Genomic DNA, 15386 nt, shown 5'->3' on the forward strand with positions numbered 1-15386 from the left:
AAGAACAAAAAGCCTGTAAGAAGCAGATCTTGTGTTGTTGAAGTTGAAGCACAACAGGAAGATGACTCACCGAGAGACGCTTCCTTCACCTGAAAGTTTCTAGTTGGAAATGATTACATGTAATTAGCGAGGAGAGGATGTTTCTGAACAATGCATCTTCAGGTCAAGGCTTAAAAGTCATACAGAGTGCCTACTTAGCTGTGAGGCTTCGTCTTGACTTCGGGGTAACATCTCGAGAAATGCAAATGGACAGTCGTGCTGTTTTATTATTTGCAAGACTAATTGACGCTTCTCGTCTATGTAACCTAACGAAACAGGCTGCAGGAGTGATGAGAAAAGTCACGGAAAACAGTAAGAAAATAGAAATTTAATCTCTGATTTGATTGTACATTCAGCACGTATCACATTCATTAATCGCTCATCATTTACACACGGAGGGACATCATTTGTAGAAGACAAGAAAAGAAGACATGGTGATGCATCCGGGCTCCCGAGACGGATTAGGATCCTGCCCGTCGAACAAGCCGAAGTAGATAATGGTGTTGGAGTCAACGCCGCTCAACTGAAAGAGGACAGAAGCAGAAAAAAGGATCCACACACTGTTAATAACACCCAATAAATCTAAAGAAGTAATGTTTCTATCTCACATCTTTTCCAGACAAATCCTGACAAAGATCCGTAATATGCGAGTGGACGAAAGCTTTGAAACAACAGATGTAGATTGTCTGGTCTGTGAAGGTGAATCTCATATTAGTTCTATTAAATGTAGCAGTAAACACTGAAAATCCTGAATCTGTCATTATTATGTGCTACAAGTTGTTTAGTGTATTTGACCATTAAATCCTTGAGGAAATCTAAACTCCAGACTGTGCCGCACATGACGGCTGAGAACATGAAAGTGCTGCCGTCAGGAACGTAATTATATCAGGGGCCTTTATGGTCAATAACTCACTTCAGAATAATTAGGTGCTCCTTAATTCTAATAGGCTTACTTCACTCAAATGTTTTACTGCACTGCAGCATGTTCCTGTAAATCTACTGAAGGGAACAGAGGCTTGCTGTCTTCTAAATGTGTCCTCAGTAACCCTGAGTATGTGTTTGGCAAATAAAAATTAATTTGCATCATGACCTCATATTCCATAAGTGCTGCTGAATTAAAAAAAAAATCCCAGAGAAACTTGTGTTGTTGAAAACTGGTGGTTAAATCACAGTAAGGTGGAACTGACGAAGGGTGGAGATTTATTCTTGTACTGTTATCATCATCATCAATCTCCTTTTAGCTCTGTTTTGGTCTCCACCAACTCCTGAGGGAAATTTCTGGCTCTATTTTGACCAGCTAGTGGCTAAAAAGTCTGTCTGCTGTTTGGTATCTGGCAGGTAGCGGACAGTCGGTTTATAGGTGGAAACGAGGTTGATGAGTGAACCAAAACAGTAAAGTTATACGCCGTGAAACCAAAACAAGATGCTAAAACAGGGAACTGCAGAGCTGGTGTTAGGAGAGACCTCTTTCACATTACACATTTTCAATTAAAGGGGACATATTATGCACATTTCCAGGTCTATATTTATATTTTGAAGCTCTACTTGAATATCTTTGCATGATTTACAGTTAAAGAAACTCCTTATTTATCTCATTCTGGCCCTTTATGCAGCCCCTCAGTTCAGCCTCTGTCTGAAACAGGCTGTTTTAGCTCCTGTCTCTTTAAGGCCCTCCTCCTGATGAGTCCACTCTTTTCTGATTGGTTAGCTCCCAGAAGCTGTCGTTGGCAGACTACTGCCAGCTCAGGAGGCTACGTAAACAAACAGTAATAGTCGGATTTCACTTCTTTTTTTTGTTCTTTACCCAAAATAGAAACTTCTCAAATACGTCCGAACATATTTGGGCCAGAATCCGATCCAAAATTTGACTTGCAGGGAGCATTTAACATATGTTTAACTCAAGTTGTGGAACTGTGACCATGTTTAACATAGAAATCTGAAATCATAACAGCATATAAATAACAGGAAATCACAAAAAGCACGATATGTCCCTTTTAAATTGTTGTTAATACAAAAATAACGATTAGTGCAGCCTTAAACAACAGCTATAGTGAATCAGATGATAAGGTTTGGGGTCGAGGGTCAGACCTGTTTGGTGATATCAGTCCTCCAGGGGTCGACCTGTAGTCCATCACACCAGCCTCCTCGCCCATACAGCCATGTGCCGTATTCGTTCGGCACCGCACCCTCTTTTACCCGCATGGCGCAGCCCAGAGCTGTTCCTGATGGTTCACCACCATGACCCCCGAAAAGATACAGAAATATGACAATCAATACAGGAAATTAACCTTCAATCCCTTCAGTTGCTCCCATTCAGTCCTCAGGCTTCAAGTCACTGCTGGTTTTCATTCTAGCTAACTGGGAGTGAATGCCAGAGAAAATCAGTAAGTCAAGTCAGAAAAAGAGAAAGAAAATTCATCATCACTTTTGATAAATAATTAAACGTTTAAGTCAATTATCAAGCAAAAATGCATTTATAAAATGTAAAGATTTGCTGCTTTTATCTGTTTTACATCAATAGAAATTGAATCAAAAAAAGCATTTTTTTCCACTATTTTCTGACTTTAAAAAACTAAACTTATATTTCATTTAATTTATTAACTGAACAAATAAATTAGAGATTACTCAATAATGAAAATAATCATTAGTTGCAGCCCTGTTTAGAAACAAGCACAACAGGAAATGCACCAACATGTGCACAAGTCGGCCTCAAAGATACATTTTACTGACAAAGTTCAGGATTAAACTTGAACATTAAAAGCAAAAACATTTTTTATTGCTCCACAAATTTACTATGCATGGATGTGAAGGTGGAGCATATTAGGTTATTGATTAAGATTTTTGCCCCACAAAACTCACTTTCAAGCTCATAATATCCTTTTTACCTTTTAACAAAAACAAGAGATGAAAACAAACTTCTAATCACTTAAATGTTGAGTCTTAAAATTCATTCTTGACCCGGCAAAACAATCTCACCTCAAGGTCCATTTAGTGTCTGTTCTGGAGCTTTTGATCATATCATTAATTTTTCTGAGCACTTTAAAGACTTTCTCGTCCATATCATCTATAACTTAAAGATCTCCTAATTCTATGACAAATGGGAAAACTCTGCTGAGGAAGATGTGAAGAAGTGTGATTTTGACAACAACCTACAGTAAATATTCCTTAACAAACGTTCCTCACCTGCGGTATCGAATGTGAGAGTGTTATTATAAGCAGAGTTGATCAAGAAGTGATGGGAGGTGACACAAAACTCCCCGCAGCCGTACTCATCGCTGCCGTGACCCGTGATGACGGCGTACAGCTCCACCTGAAAACAAACACACAGAGCCGCTCAGACGCCGCTGAGACACAGACAGAGACAGGAAGGACTACAAATGTTTGGTCATCAGCGTCTCATCTGTTGCCTTTTTGGTCGACGTCGGGACGGAGAATTTGATCGGATGGAATTGCTTGTTGTAGTTTTTGTCGAAGGTTCCCCCGTTGTACAGTGATGTCACTCTGAAGGGGTGGAGCTCGTCTACGCCGTTACCTGCGACAGGAAAGAGTGACGGAAAAATGTTCACATGATACCTGACAACATCTTGACAAACTGTAAATGAAATAAATGTCATCAACAGCAACTGTTTTGATGTCATTTTATAGAGAAAAAACATTGGTTTCCATAGTCGTATCCTTGGAAACCAACAATTTGAGGAGTGATGAAATAGTGTTTTTCACCATGAACCAAACAGATAAATCAATTTATCACAGAAATAATTTTAATTAATAATGAGAATAAATGTTAGTTGCAGCACAACATGCAAAACATAATAATACATTTTAAAACTACTAATTAAATTGTTCCAGTTATTTCATACTTGTGTTGTTACACAATTATTTTATAATAATATTAAATAATGACAATAATTAAATAATCTATCATGTGCTTGTGAAGCTTCTAAAATAATATTTCTGTTCAGATCAGACTTTCATCTCATATCTGGCTTCATGTGTGGTGTCACACACGGATCAGATGACGCAAAAACATTTCTATGATGTTCAAGTTTGTTGTGAATTTTGGAGAACATTTAACAAGTAAACACGTACATTTTGTTTTTTGTGAGTGAAAACAGTGAGAACAAGTCAAGCATTGTCAGAACTGGGTGGCCGAACAGCCAAACTCAATTATCAGAATAACAACTTTATAAAATCTACAGCACATGACAGCAACTGGTTTCTAATCATAACCGACAGGCTTCGGTTCATTCCTTCTGTGCCATAATCATACAAACAAGGTCGAAGTATTTCCTGGTGCTAAAAGCTTTGTCATCATTTCTAGAGGATCTCTTCCCGTAACCATCGACAGACAGATTGTTCCTTCCTGCTGAGAGATCCCTGTTCTCTCTGCTTTTGAAAGATGCTTTCATGATGATGATTTCAGTCGTACCTCTTCATTCTCACAGTGGGACAGTTCGGATCTGTGCACCCGCAGTTTCTCCTAAATATTATCTTGTGTTGTTCATTACGAGCCTCTTCACTCACCATGTGTGATGAACTGGAGGAACAATTTACCACATTTTGTTGAGAATATGTGAAACACTTGATTGCTCTGATTGATAAAATGAGATTATACTTCACTTTGATGCTGATTTAAAATAGAAATGTGAGGCGCATTCTCTATTTTTTCTGCTATATTGACTTTTTTGTGACATTGCTGTAATGTGTCAAGTCAAATTATGAACTTAATGAATCATAACACCGCTAATCAGTGCGACGATCCTACCTGCTGAGGGTTGATTATCTGTATAAACTCCTCTATCATGGCACATATTATTTTATATTGATTGTAATATCAAGAACCAGATGGAACCAGTCTGTTTTTGGCGATGAAGTGCCTGAAAAATTGAGGTATTTTGTTTCATTGAGACAAAAAAAAACTCTGTAAATCTAATTATTCAGTCCAGTGCCCTGTTCTTCAAATGTGGCTTAACGAATTCAGGCTAACATGATCAGCACTCATATGACTGGCTAATTGCTGATCATGCGATTACAGTTACATGAGGTAGATGTGTGTGTGTGTATGTGTGTGTGTGTGAATCCTCCCAGCATGCACTGGGGCAACACACTCATGGACATACTGTAAATCTGATTTTATGTGTGTTCCTGTATTGTTACTGCTGTTAGTTTTGTTTCTACATTGTGCTAAACAATGTTTCTACTTTCATCACTGATAAATGATTAGATATTATCACTTTTTTTAGTGTGTAAACTTTGATTTTATTGTATATTTTACCATATATAAGTATCATCATCATGTATAAATCATAATTATATCAACAGTCAGACATTTGTATCTGAAAATGAGTTCATGTTTGAGCTTCACCCTTAAACATCTTGGTTGTGATCCACCTAACTGTCATTAAATCTGCACTTCAGCAGGTTTGGGCTTAAGGACTTGTTGCTATGACAACCAGATGAATTTTAAGATAGCTTCGAACAACTAAAAACATGTCAATCATCAACCTGCTAATCTGGATACCTCTGTTATATTATAACATTGTCCGCTATGGTGACAACACTCAGAGATATTAAAGGGACAGACACACACAGGCATAAACAACAAAATCTGTTGTTAATTATGAACTTCTTTTGTGCCCCAAGTTATACTTTTTTTTGGTATATTTCCTACTGTATGTAGCTTAAGTTGTGAGAAGAAAAAGATGTTATATTTTTGTTATCTGCATGCCAAATAAAAGGACTTTCAAGCTCGCTACTATGGAAAATATAGAAAATCCTGTGGAGGATTTTTCAAAACAAGAACTTTATCTTAAAATATAAAGTTGTGACACAAGTAAATTTAAAAGAATGGTACATCAGTAGTTTTCTATTTTTCCTGTTTGTTCTGTTTTTCTTTGTTCTTGTTGTTTTATTCTTACTCTTTTTTGATTATTATGTTTTGCATGTTTGACATATACATTTAAAAATAACAATACATAAATATAACCTTAAAAAAAGTGAAAAAGACCAAAGAAAAATCTCTGACTTGACAGATTTCTATCCTCTCACAGTATATTGGTCCTTTACCCCTCAGTCAGGCTTCACAGTTTTCCATCTGCGGAGTGAATAAATGTTCAGTCATCACACTTTATACCTGTCTGATTCCTGAGGTTGAATCTCAGGTTGAGGGAGACGATCCACGGCTTCGCCCAAGGCGCCGTCTTCATGGTGAAGGTGCATTTGTTGCTGTCCAGCAGGGGGATGAGAGGGGACACGTCTGTCAGCCAGCGCCCGGTACCTCTATGGAAACAACACACACGACACAAACACATCAGCTAAAATAAAACGGTGAAGCTTATAACCAGACAGAGCTTCAGAGAGGCACATTTACATTTAAATCCTTTTAAATATGACCTGGGAAACAGGCTCTGCAACATGGTTGTGTTTAATTTCACCATATTACTACCATACATTCATTAGCTTGATGATCTCGTGTACCTCTTACCTGTGGAAGGCGGTGATCCATCGGCCCAGCTCCATGTTGCAGTACGGACTGAGGTGATCGCAGCAGACGAACAGCTGCACCGTGTGATCCCACGGAGCGCAGGACCAGTCTCCCCTGCCGGGACATGACAGGGACGCGTCCAGCTCCAGTGTGTTAAAGTCCAACAAGCCTGCAGAGAGACATGATGTCCAGATGTTAGTATCACTGAGATGCTGCTGAACATGGCTGGCGTCCTGATTAATTCCCTGTATGTTTGGCTATTTAGGGAGAAAATTCACACTGTGGTTCTGATGCAGAATTCCCTGAACTCTCCGTGTTAATGTTGTTTTGCAGAACAGGGTAATGGTTGCTTTGAATAGAGGAATCTGATGAAATGATGAGTATATTATCAGGGTTAAATCTGTTTCCTGTTCATCTCGTACTACAGCTACACTGAAAAGAGTCTGTAAAACCTTCTTTCTTTGCACATTTATCGGTTTCCTGCTATTGAAAAAGTACAGCAGGACACTTTTCCTTAAAGAGCTGCAAATGATTTAATCCACCTGGACGTCAAAGGAGAGTTTAAGTCAGTTTTAGAAGCTGCTCCATTTGGACATCAAACCAATTACGACGATAATCACTGAATACTAGTCAGTTTTGAATGTCATTGCATTTAAACCGCATCCATATCTCACACATATTGAAGTTACCTAGCGGCAGGTCGACTGTAGCCACGGCTCCTTTGTCCCCCTGCATCTGGACTTTGTCAAAGACAGAAACAACTTTGGCAGGACTTTGAAGTTTGGTCCAGAGATCCGCGTAGAAATCAAACCTGAGACAGAGACAAAGTCACAGATAAAGGCAAAAAAAAAAAAAAAACTTTTTACATGTGTAAACTTTGTTTTTAATTTGTCATGCTGCAGTTTTACATCTGCATCTTTTATCACAGTGAAAAAGTGATACAAATGATACTAAACTTGATATTCTGTAGCATCAGACAATATAAGATTCATAGATAAAAGGGACTTTTTCTGAAAATCTAATTGTTGTTTGTACAGTTTTTGGCTTTACATTGATATTTGCCTACAGTTCATAGTTCCACTATCTTAACAGACATTCAGTGTTGGACTTCCCCTCCGTACTTCCCTTCAGGGAATCCCCGACACCATCCTGAGTGCTGCTCTATGGCACTTGTAGACTTAAGGATCACATCTTACCAAGAATATACTGTGAACATTTACCAAGAACCAAAGAGAAGTGAAAAAGGGAACAACAGAAATAAAGCAGTGTTGTTGTTTATCATAACACACACTGAGTTACCAGTTGATTAGATACACCTGCACAATATAATACAATCCAGAACAACAACCCTGCAGCAGAACGATCTTTGTAAAGCTTAAAATGTTCAGTCTTGGTTGGATAGATGGGGTTATGATGCTACACAGACATCTCTGTTCTCACCACTGTGCCTGCCAGTTGAAGAAGCTGAACGTGGGGTAGAGGAAGCATCCCATCTCAGCCAGCGCCCCCTCTCGGTCTACACTGATGAAGAAGTTTGGGGACGGGGTGGTCTGGAAGGACACGTTCACCATCTGCCCAGACCTACAGAGAAAAACACCATAATGAGATGGGAAACATGAAAAAAGGCAACGTTTTTATAAAGTGCAGTGAAAAACTCAGAGATCATCGTGTTCTTAATGGGTTTAAATCCTTAAATTTCCTCAGATCGTCTGTTCTTTGAAGACTGATGCAATTTCAGGCAATAATATTGTTGCTCTGCAGTGGTTATGTAATATTTTGGAAACAATCTCTAACTTTTAAAGAGGACAGTTAATCTGCTGTATATCTGTGGATCATAAAGCATCAGAGCGAGGAGGCTCTTAATCCTTCTTGTGAGCCGGTGTCTTACCGGAGCGCCTGGGCGACCGAAGGCTCCAGGTGCACCATGGCAGCGGGGATGCCCAGCGGCGTGTAACATTCACTCCCGATGCAGTTCATGTCCTGGATCGGGTTACCGGCAAGGGCGTAGACAAGGACACCGGAGGCATTGGATTTGGCCATGCTATGCACCTGGTGGGAGACACGGCAACGAACGGGGATCAATTAAAGTCAATTCTGCCTGATTCCAAACACAGAATAGAAACTCAAACTCATTTATTCCATTTGATTTGGTTTTATTGTAATTGTCTAATTTTACTGCTTAATTGTAGTGCTTTAAATGTTTTAACCATGTAAAGCACCTTTTGAAAAGCACATTTATCATTATTATTATTATTATTATTATTAATCAGCTGATTACTCTTTAGATTAATAGTTATAGTCTATAAAGTCAGTGTTTTTGCTTGATAAATGACTTTAATGGTTCATCAGTTACCAAAAGTGAGATCAAAATCCTCTCATTGATGGGAGTCGGGAGCGTTTTGAACAGAACGATGACCAAGATTTATAAAACTGTCACAGTTTCCACACCTTTAAACTGTGCTAAAGATAATTTATTATTCGAAGGTTATATAACTTGATAAGTAGTTGAATTAAATTCTGCCAAATCAACTTTAAGTTAGTCAACAAAACTAAAGTCATTTATCAAGCAAAAATTTCTTGTTTTTCAGTTGTACTTCAGACATTCACAGTGGACAGCAAAGCATCAACATACATGAGGTAGTATGTATATTATGCTTTCAGGATCTCACTTTCATTATGTTTCAGACAGCAGACAAAGTATCAAAAAAAGCTCTAAAAACAACTGAGAAAAATACAAATAAATGAAGTAATTAAAATAATGAAATAAGTCTCACTGATATGAGAAACATTCAGAGAAGTTCTCATTGTCGATATCAGATCTGAATAATCTCCACTTCTCCAGGTTGAAACAGTTTCAAATGCATTTCTGACATTTTATAGACTAAAACATTAAATCGATTAACTTTTTAACATCCACCAGGTCGCCGGCGACCTGCTTAATCCAGTTGTAAGCGGCAGCATCACGCAGTAATGAGTCAAAGCAGTTGATAGAATTTGGCCAATTGGAGATGAGTGGAGAGGTTCAGAGACACCACAAACTAAAAACTCCCATTAGGTTAGGCCTCGAGGTCTGGGATTTTATACAGGTTGACAAGATGTAGAAGGTTTATGGCGTTCTGCACAGTTCTGGCATAAAGCATGTCTTAATGATTGTTATTCAAATATGACTCATGATAGACGAGGACCTAAAACACTTTTTTGAGCCTTAATTGAACTGATGTAGTTTTGTTTGTGTTTTAGCAACATGCTAAACAAACTTGTCACTTGTCAAATGAAGCCTAATACCTGCATCATGGCCTTACAGTTCTTCTGTTAGAAGCTTTCCCATTTGGGTGCCAAATAGGTGAAATTCTATAAAAAGGGTGGATGTTAAGGAGTTAATCGACAGAATATCAACAGATTAATAGATAATAATACAGGATGTGCAAGTTGCAGCCCTTAAAACATGATTGTGTTATGTGTGTAAATTACAGTCAATTCTACCACATGTCAGGGAGATAAAGGGACTTTTATAAAGACTATCTGTAGTTTCCACATTTAACGTTTACTCTTTTAAACAAATCAGCAGAAGCACAGATGTTCAGTCGAGCTGATCCTTTTGATAAAGGTCAGTTATTATTAGTTGTTGGTGTCATTTTATATGAAGTGAGATTAATAGGTTTAAAAGTAAATCCTTGCAGGATATTATTTAGCTAAACCTCAAGGATACCATTACCTTTGCACTACCTGCACTCCCAACACCTCAAATCCTTTTGCACTATAACTGAAATATTACATTTATTTTGCACAGATTATAAAAACTTGTGGGTATATTTGTTTGAATATAAGTAACTGTATATTCCTTATATATATATATATATATATATATATATATATATATATATATATATATATATATATATATAATATAGCTTTCCTTTTTAACTTCTTCTTTAGTGCTACTTTTTATATACTGAGTTCTATTTTTATTGAATTGTCAGAGCAGTGAAAACAGGAAGTAGCGATCGGAGTGAGAAGCAACATAAACAGACCTTAGTGAAGAAAGAGCAGTTGCCCTCAGACACCCAGGCCACAGCACCCGCCACTGAGGGGGACGCATTGCACCCGTCTCCTGCATCGATCAGCTGATACGACTTGTGATCCCAGTGCCCCATGAGCCAATCATATCTGGCATCCAGTCTCTTGATAATCACAGGCATCTTCCATCCTGCCGCGAGAGAAAAAGGATCATTACAAAAGTAAATCACAAAAAATGCACAAAATCTTGTCTAGTAGGGCTTTAATTTGACTGATTCTGTCGTGATACAGTATATTTTGGTAGAAGTGTTACTTTGCAAGTTCAACTGATGAATTTAACGGATTTAGAGCTGTATCGATTTGTTGCTGACCGTTTTAATTAATTGCCAACTATTTTCATAATCGATTAATCTTTTTGAATAGTTTTTTTAAGAAGAAAATTTCCAAATTTTCTGATTCCTGCTTCTCAAATGTCAATATTTTCTGGCTTCTTTAGTTCTCTATGACAGTAAACTGAATATCTTTGGATTGTAGGCTGTTAATCAGGACAAAACAAGACATTTGAGGACGTCACTTTGGGCTTTGGGAAACAGTGATCAACTAATCAAGAAAATAATCAACACATTAACCGATGATGAAAATAATTGTGAGTTGCAGCCCTAAATGAAAGTCACAGAGCTCATACTTTACATCTGTTTCTCTTACCCTTTGAGGTGAAAACAGCCTGAGAGAAGCCACAGTTGTGTCCTATGCAGCTCCAGTAGTAAAGCACGCTGGGGATCCAGTTACCCAGAGCGAAGAGCGGCACCGGAGAGAAGTGCAGTCTGGACAGAACCTCCTTCTTACTGCAGAGAAGTGCAGCGTGGTTAATTAAGCAATAAGTGACAACAAGCTGTGATTTATAGTGGTTTTAGAGCAGCTAAGGGGCTTGTTAGGCACCTAAAACCCCATCAGCTGTTCTCACATCACTGTAAACTGCAGCCTCATGGAGCTTATTGCTTTTATAAAAGTTACTACATAAAATAAACACAGCGACAAAAAATGCAATAATTTATTGATAAAGCATTATATAGCATTCTTCTGCCGAAGCAATGTAGTCCTTCAGCAACATTTAGCAGATTGGTTGCCGACAAACACTCAGACGCAATGGAAAGCTAATCGGGCTCGTCAGGCATGTTTAAAGATCGGGGTGATTATTAACATTTATCTGGATTATCTCCACTGATTGTGCAGTTGTTGAAGTAGTCTGCTTTAGCCAGATGTTTCTCAGCACACAGTGTTTAATGGTCCCAGTTTCGTTTCTTGACTTTTCCATCTTTTCAATTTCTCTCATTCATTTCAACGTGTCTCCTTTCTTTTCTTAAATCTTCCTCCTCTTTCCTGTTCATCTCATCCACGTTTAGCCCACCCAGTACATCAAAATTCACAACAAAATCTGACATTTTGAAACAGTTTGTTCAGGTGACCGACTGGCACAGTAAACCTGAAACTGTGATGCGGTATTTTATAACGGCTTCGAATGCGGCTCATCAATCATCAATCAAGAACCGGAACCGTCTGTTTTATAAATGTAGTTTGTAAACAGCGTGAGAGGACAGTTTTGAAGCATTTTGGACATTTTTAATCTACATCTACGTTTGACTGCTAGACCCAACTTTTGGAGGTTTTTGATTTGGTTTGGTGTTAAATCTCAATCAGTTTAACTGTAAATACCCTCAAAACTTGTAAATGTAACAAATACATTCATTGAGAAATGTCTGGCACTAGTTTAGTTCAGTCTGATCAGGCTCTCACACTGCAGGAAATCTGATGAAAGATGTCAGCTGTAGATAAAATAATGTCGTTATACTTGGAAAAGGATTTTGGTTCTGACTCTGATGAACCATAACAAACAAAACTTCCTCTTTCTCACTGTGGTTTTTCCATGTTTGGTTTTTGCCGTTAAGGGTGTTGAGACTGTTCCTCTTTGATATGTTAGAAGCTTTTTTGGCCTTTTTAGGACTCTGTTTGTTTGCTCATGTTGCTTTTAAAACTCATATTTACTCTCAGAACTCATATGCTGAATGTTTTTTATTGTATTTAATACTCTGAATTCCCACTTGTGTATGAAAAGTGCTATAAAAGTCTATAAACCCCCTGATGTATTGTCAACATTTTTTAAACTTCTTATTTCTTGGTTTTACCTGTTTTTATTAGTTTTTATTTATTGTTATCACTTATTGTTTTTACTGCTATTGTGCGTTACTTTTTCTAACTGATATTTCTTTTTTTATGCTGAGTCGCTCTTTGTCACGCTGCGAGCCGAGCCTCCTGCGCTGGACAGTAAAGACTGAACTGAACTTCTGTTTCACAGCTAATGTGCCGTTTCCATTGTTTGTTTGTTTTGCATTCCTGCCCATTATGCCCATGTTTATGTTTTGAATCTGTGCGCTTTTGTTTGTTAGTTTGTTTTCATGGTGAATATGTGGAGAAAATGTGTCATGTGTAGTTCGTTGTTTTATGACAGAATAAAACCAACTTATTATGATCTATCTCTGCAGCGGAAACTTGAATTGATTAGTTTACAGTTTGTCATGTTGCTGAAGATCTACTGTTTGATTGGACTCTTGGCTTTAAAGGATATATTGTGTGGATAATGTAACAAGTTACTTTATAAGGTCCATTAGTAGTGCTAACAAGAAGTTCCATGACAACTGGAAAAACCATCTGCTGGGGAAGATCATGTGATATGATTGAAAGCTCCAGAACAGCTGCTAATAGACCTTGTGGTGAGACTATGCAAACTCCTTATTAGTTGTAGGTTGTAATATTTATTTGGTAATACATTAATACTTTGCCTAAGGTATGTTTGACATTTTAAAGGACAGGTTCACAATTTTTCAAGTGTGTCTTAAAACAACAGCCAGGTGTCCATATGAACATCGCTGTAATCATTCTTTCTGTTCATACTGGCGATTAAAAGATCCCCTTCAAATGCGCTTTTAATGTAAATGATGGAGGCCAAAATCCACAGTGTATCCACACAATCATTTAGTGCAAAAATGTATTTAAAAGTTTATCTGAAGCTTACATGAGGCTTCAGCAGTCTGAGTTACTCATATCAAGTGGATATCTGATACATTTACAGTCTTTTTAGCATCAAATTCCCTCTTTGTGTTTCCTTGGACAGTGTTTCCTTATTGAGCTGTGGTGGAAGAATAGTAACAAAAAGAGGAACTTTAGCACTAAAAAGACTGTAACGTTGAAAGATATCTATTTGATTTGACTCATTTGGACGCTGAAGCTTCATATTAGCTTCAAATAAACTTTTAAATACATTTTTGCACAGAAGGAGGACTGTAGATTTTGTCCCCCATCACTTACATTGTAAGTGCATTATGAAGGGATCTTCTAATGGTCAGTATGAACAGGAGGAATGATTACAGCAAGAAAAACATGTTTCAATGTTCATTTGGACTCTTGACTGTTGTTTTACGTTGTATTATGAACTCGTCCTTTAAGCAGGGGTCTCTCTCTGCTCACCTGTGCGTGACGGCGGCCCTTTGCACCTGTTCCCGCATCCAGAGAGCATCACTGACAGCAGAGTCGTCCTGGGACAGGAAGAGCACATGTGTGCTGTCGGGCAGGTCCTGAACTAGACTGGACAGGGACGACTCCGAGCTCCACATGCACTCCAGAAACCCTGACTTGTTGGTGAAGGCGTGAATTACCAGAGATCCCTTCAAATTACCGGGCTGGTAGATAAACTCCCCATCCAGAGTTGGGACCCTGAACGCGCCCGCGACGTCTCCCGGCTCAGGCCCGACAGCATTTGCCCTATGGGTGGTTTTGCTGGACCTCAAGCTAAACGTGTTGCGTTTGGGCTCCCAGACCGCATCATCCTCGGCCAGTGTCATCCGCCGCATCGGTCTCTGTTCGGCTGCACTCACGTGAACTGTCACAACAACAAGGAACCACAACAGCGAAGACTTTGAACGTAGCAAAGCCATTTTCCCACTGACGGCGAGTGACCGTGAACTCACCACAAGCAGCTAAAATCCGAGCATTTATTAAACGCCTTTTATGTTGATTAAAAGGTCACAACACTGCAAGGCTTTCTGACTAAATGCGTTTACCGACTTCCTAATCTTCACCTCAAGGTATTTGAGTTGGAGGCGGGCCGTACTGTCGGCTACGGCGACTCCAGTGGGACAGAAAGCATTAAAAAGCCAACCTGTGGTCTGGTTTTGGTTTCGGTTCCTCTGTCTATCAACAGCAGTGGTGGAAAAAGTATTCAGATCATTTATTAAAGTAAAAGTATCGAACGAATTACAAGTAAAAGTCCTGCATGAAAAATCCTACTTAAGTAAAAGTACATAAGTATTATGAGCTTGATGTAGTTAAAGTATTGCAGTAAAAGTAGTGGTTTGGTCCCTCTGACTGATATATTATTATATATGACATCATTAGATAATTAATACTGAAGCATCAGTGTTAGAGCAGCATGTTACTGTTGTAGCTGCTGCAGGTGGAGCTAGTTTACACTACTTTATATACAGTTAGCTAGTTTAGTTCAGTGGTTCCCAACCTAGGGCGTCGGGCCCCTCCAAAGGGTCACCAGATAGATCTGAGGGGTCGTGAGATGATTAATGGGAGAGGAAAGAAGAAAAAACAAAGTTCTGATACACAAATCTGTTTTCAGTTTATCGGCCTCTCATAATTGGCAGAATTCGCCAATGCCGATATTTCATTTTAGAGCTTTTATCAACGATATCGATGACGTGCCGATAATATCGTGCATCCCTAGTTACAATCTTACTGAAGAACTTATTAGGCCTAAATACAATTTTGAGAGCTTATCACTTGT

General features: G+C 38.5%; 1 protein-coding gene across 1 annotated transcript; it reads right to left on the reverse strand.

Moving 5' to 3' along the window:
* Positions 1–347: 347 nt before the first annotated feature.
* si:dkey-256h2.1 (uncharacterized protein LOC337520 homolog) lies at positions 348–14707 on the reverse strand. Its single transcript, XM_067600652.1, has 12 exons — positions 14063–14707; positions 11246–11385; positions 10555–10730; positions 8412–8572; positions 7964–8104; positions 7213–7334; positions 6524–6692; positions 6173–6318; positions 3447–3571; positions 3223–3349; positions 2128–2261; positions 348–562 (listed from the first exon to the last, which is right to left on the reverse strand). Exons 1-12 carry the CDS (start codon positions 14527–14529, stop codon positions 443–445), a joined length of 2028 nt encoding a protein of 675 aa, XP_067456753.1. The 5' UTR covers positions 14530–14707; the 3' UTR covers positions 348–442.
* Between the last annotated feature and the right edge of the window lie 679 nt (positions 14708–15386).

Source organism: Thunnus thynnus, chromosome 10 (assembly GCF_963924715.1).
Source record: "Thunnus thynnus chromosome 10, fThuThy2.1, whole genome shotgun sequence".
Taxonomy (NCBI): domain Eukaryota; kingdom Metazoa; phylum Chordata; class Actinopteri; order Scombriformes; family Scombridae; genus Thunnus; species Thunnus thynnus.

What these genes read in the sequence shown, in the direction of transcription:
- si:dkey-256h2.1 (XM_067600652.1), bottom strand. Translation starts at nt 14,529, where the DNA reads ATGGCTTTGCTACGTTCAAAGTCTTCGCTGTTGTGGTTCCTTGTTGTT. An exon ending in AGGGCCGCCGTCACGCACAG is followed by an intron (nt 11,386 to 14,062) that starts GTGAGCAGAGAG and finishes ACTTCTCTGCAG; the next exon opens with TAAGAAGGAGGTTCTGTCCA. An exon ending in TACAGTCGACCTGCCGCTAG is followed by an intron (nt 6,693 to 7,212) that starts GTAACTTCAATA and finishes GTCTCTCTGCAG; the next exon opens with GCTTGTTGGACTTTAACACA.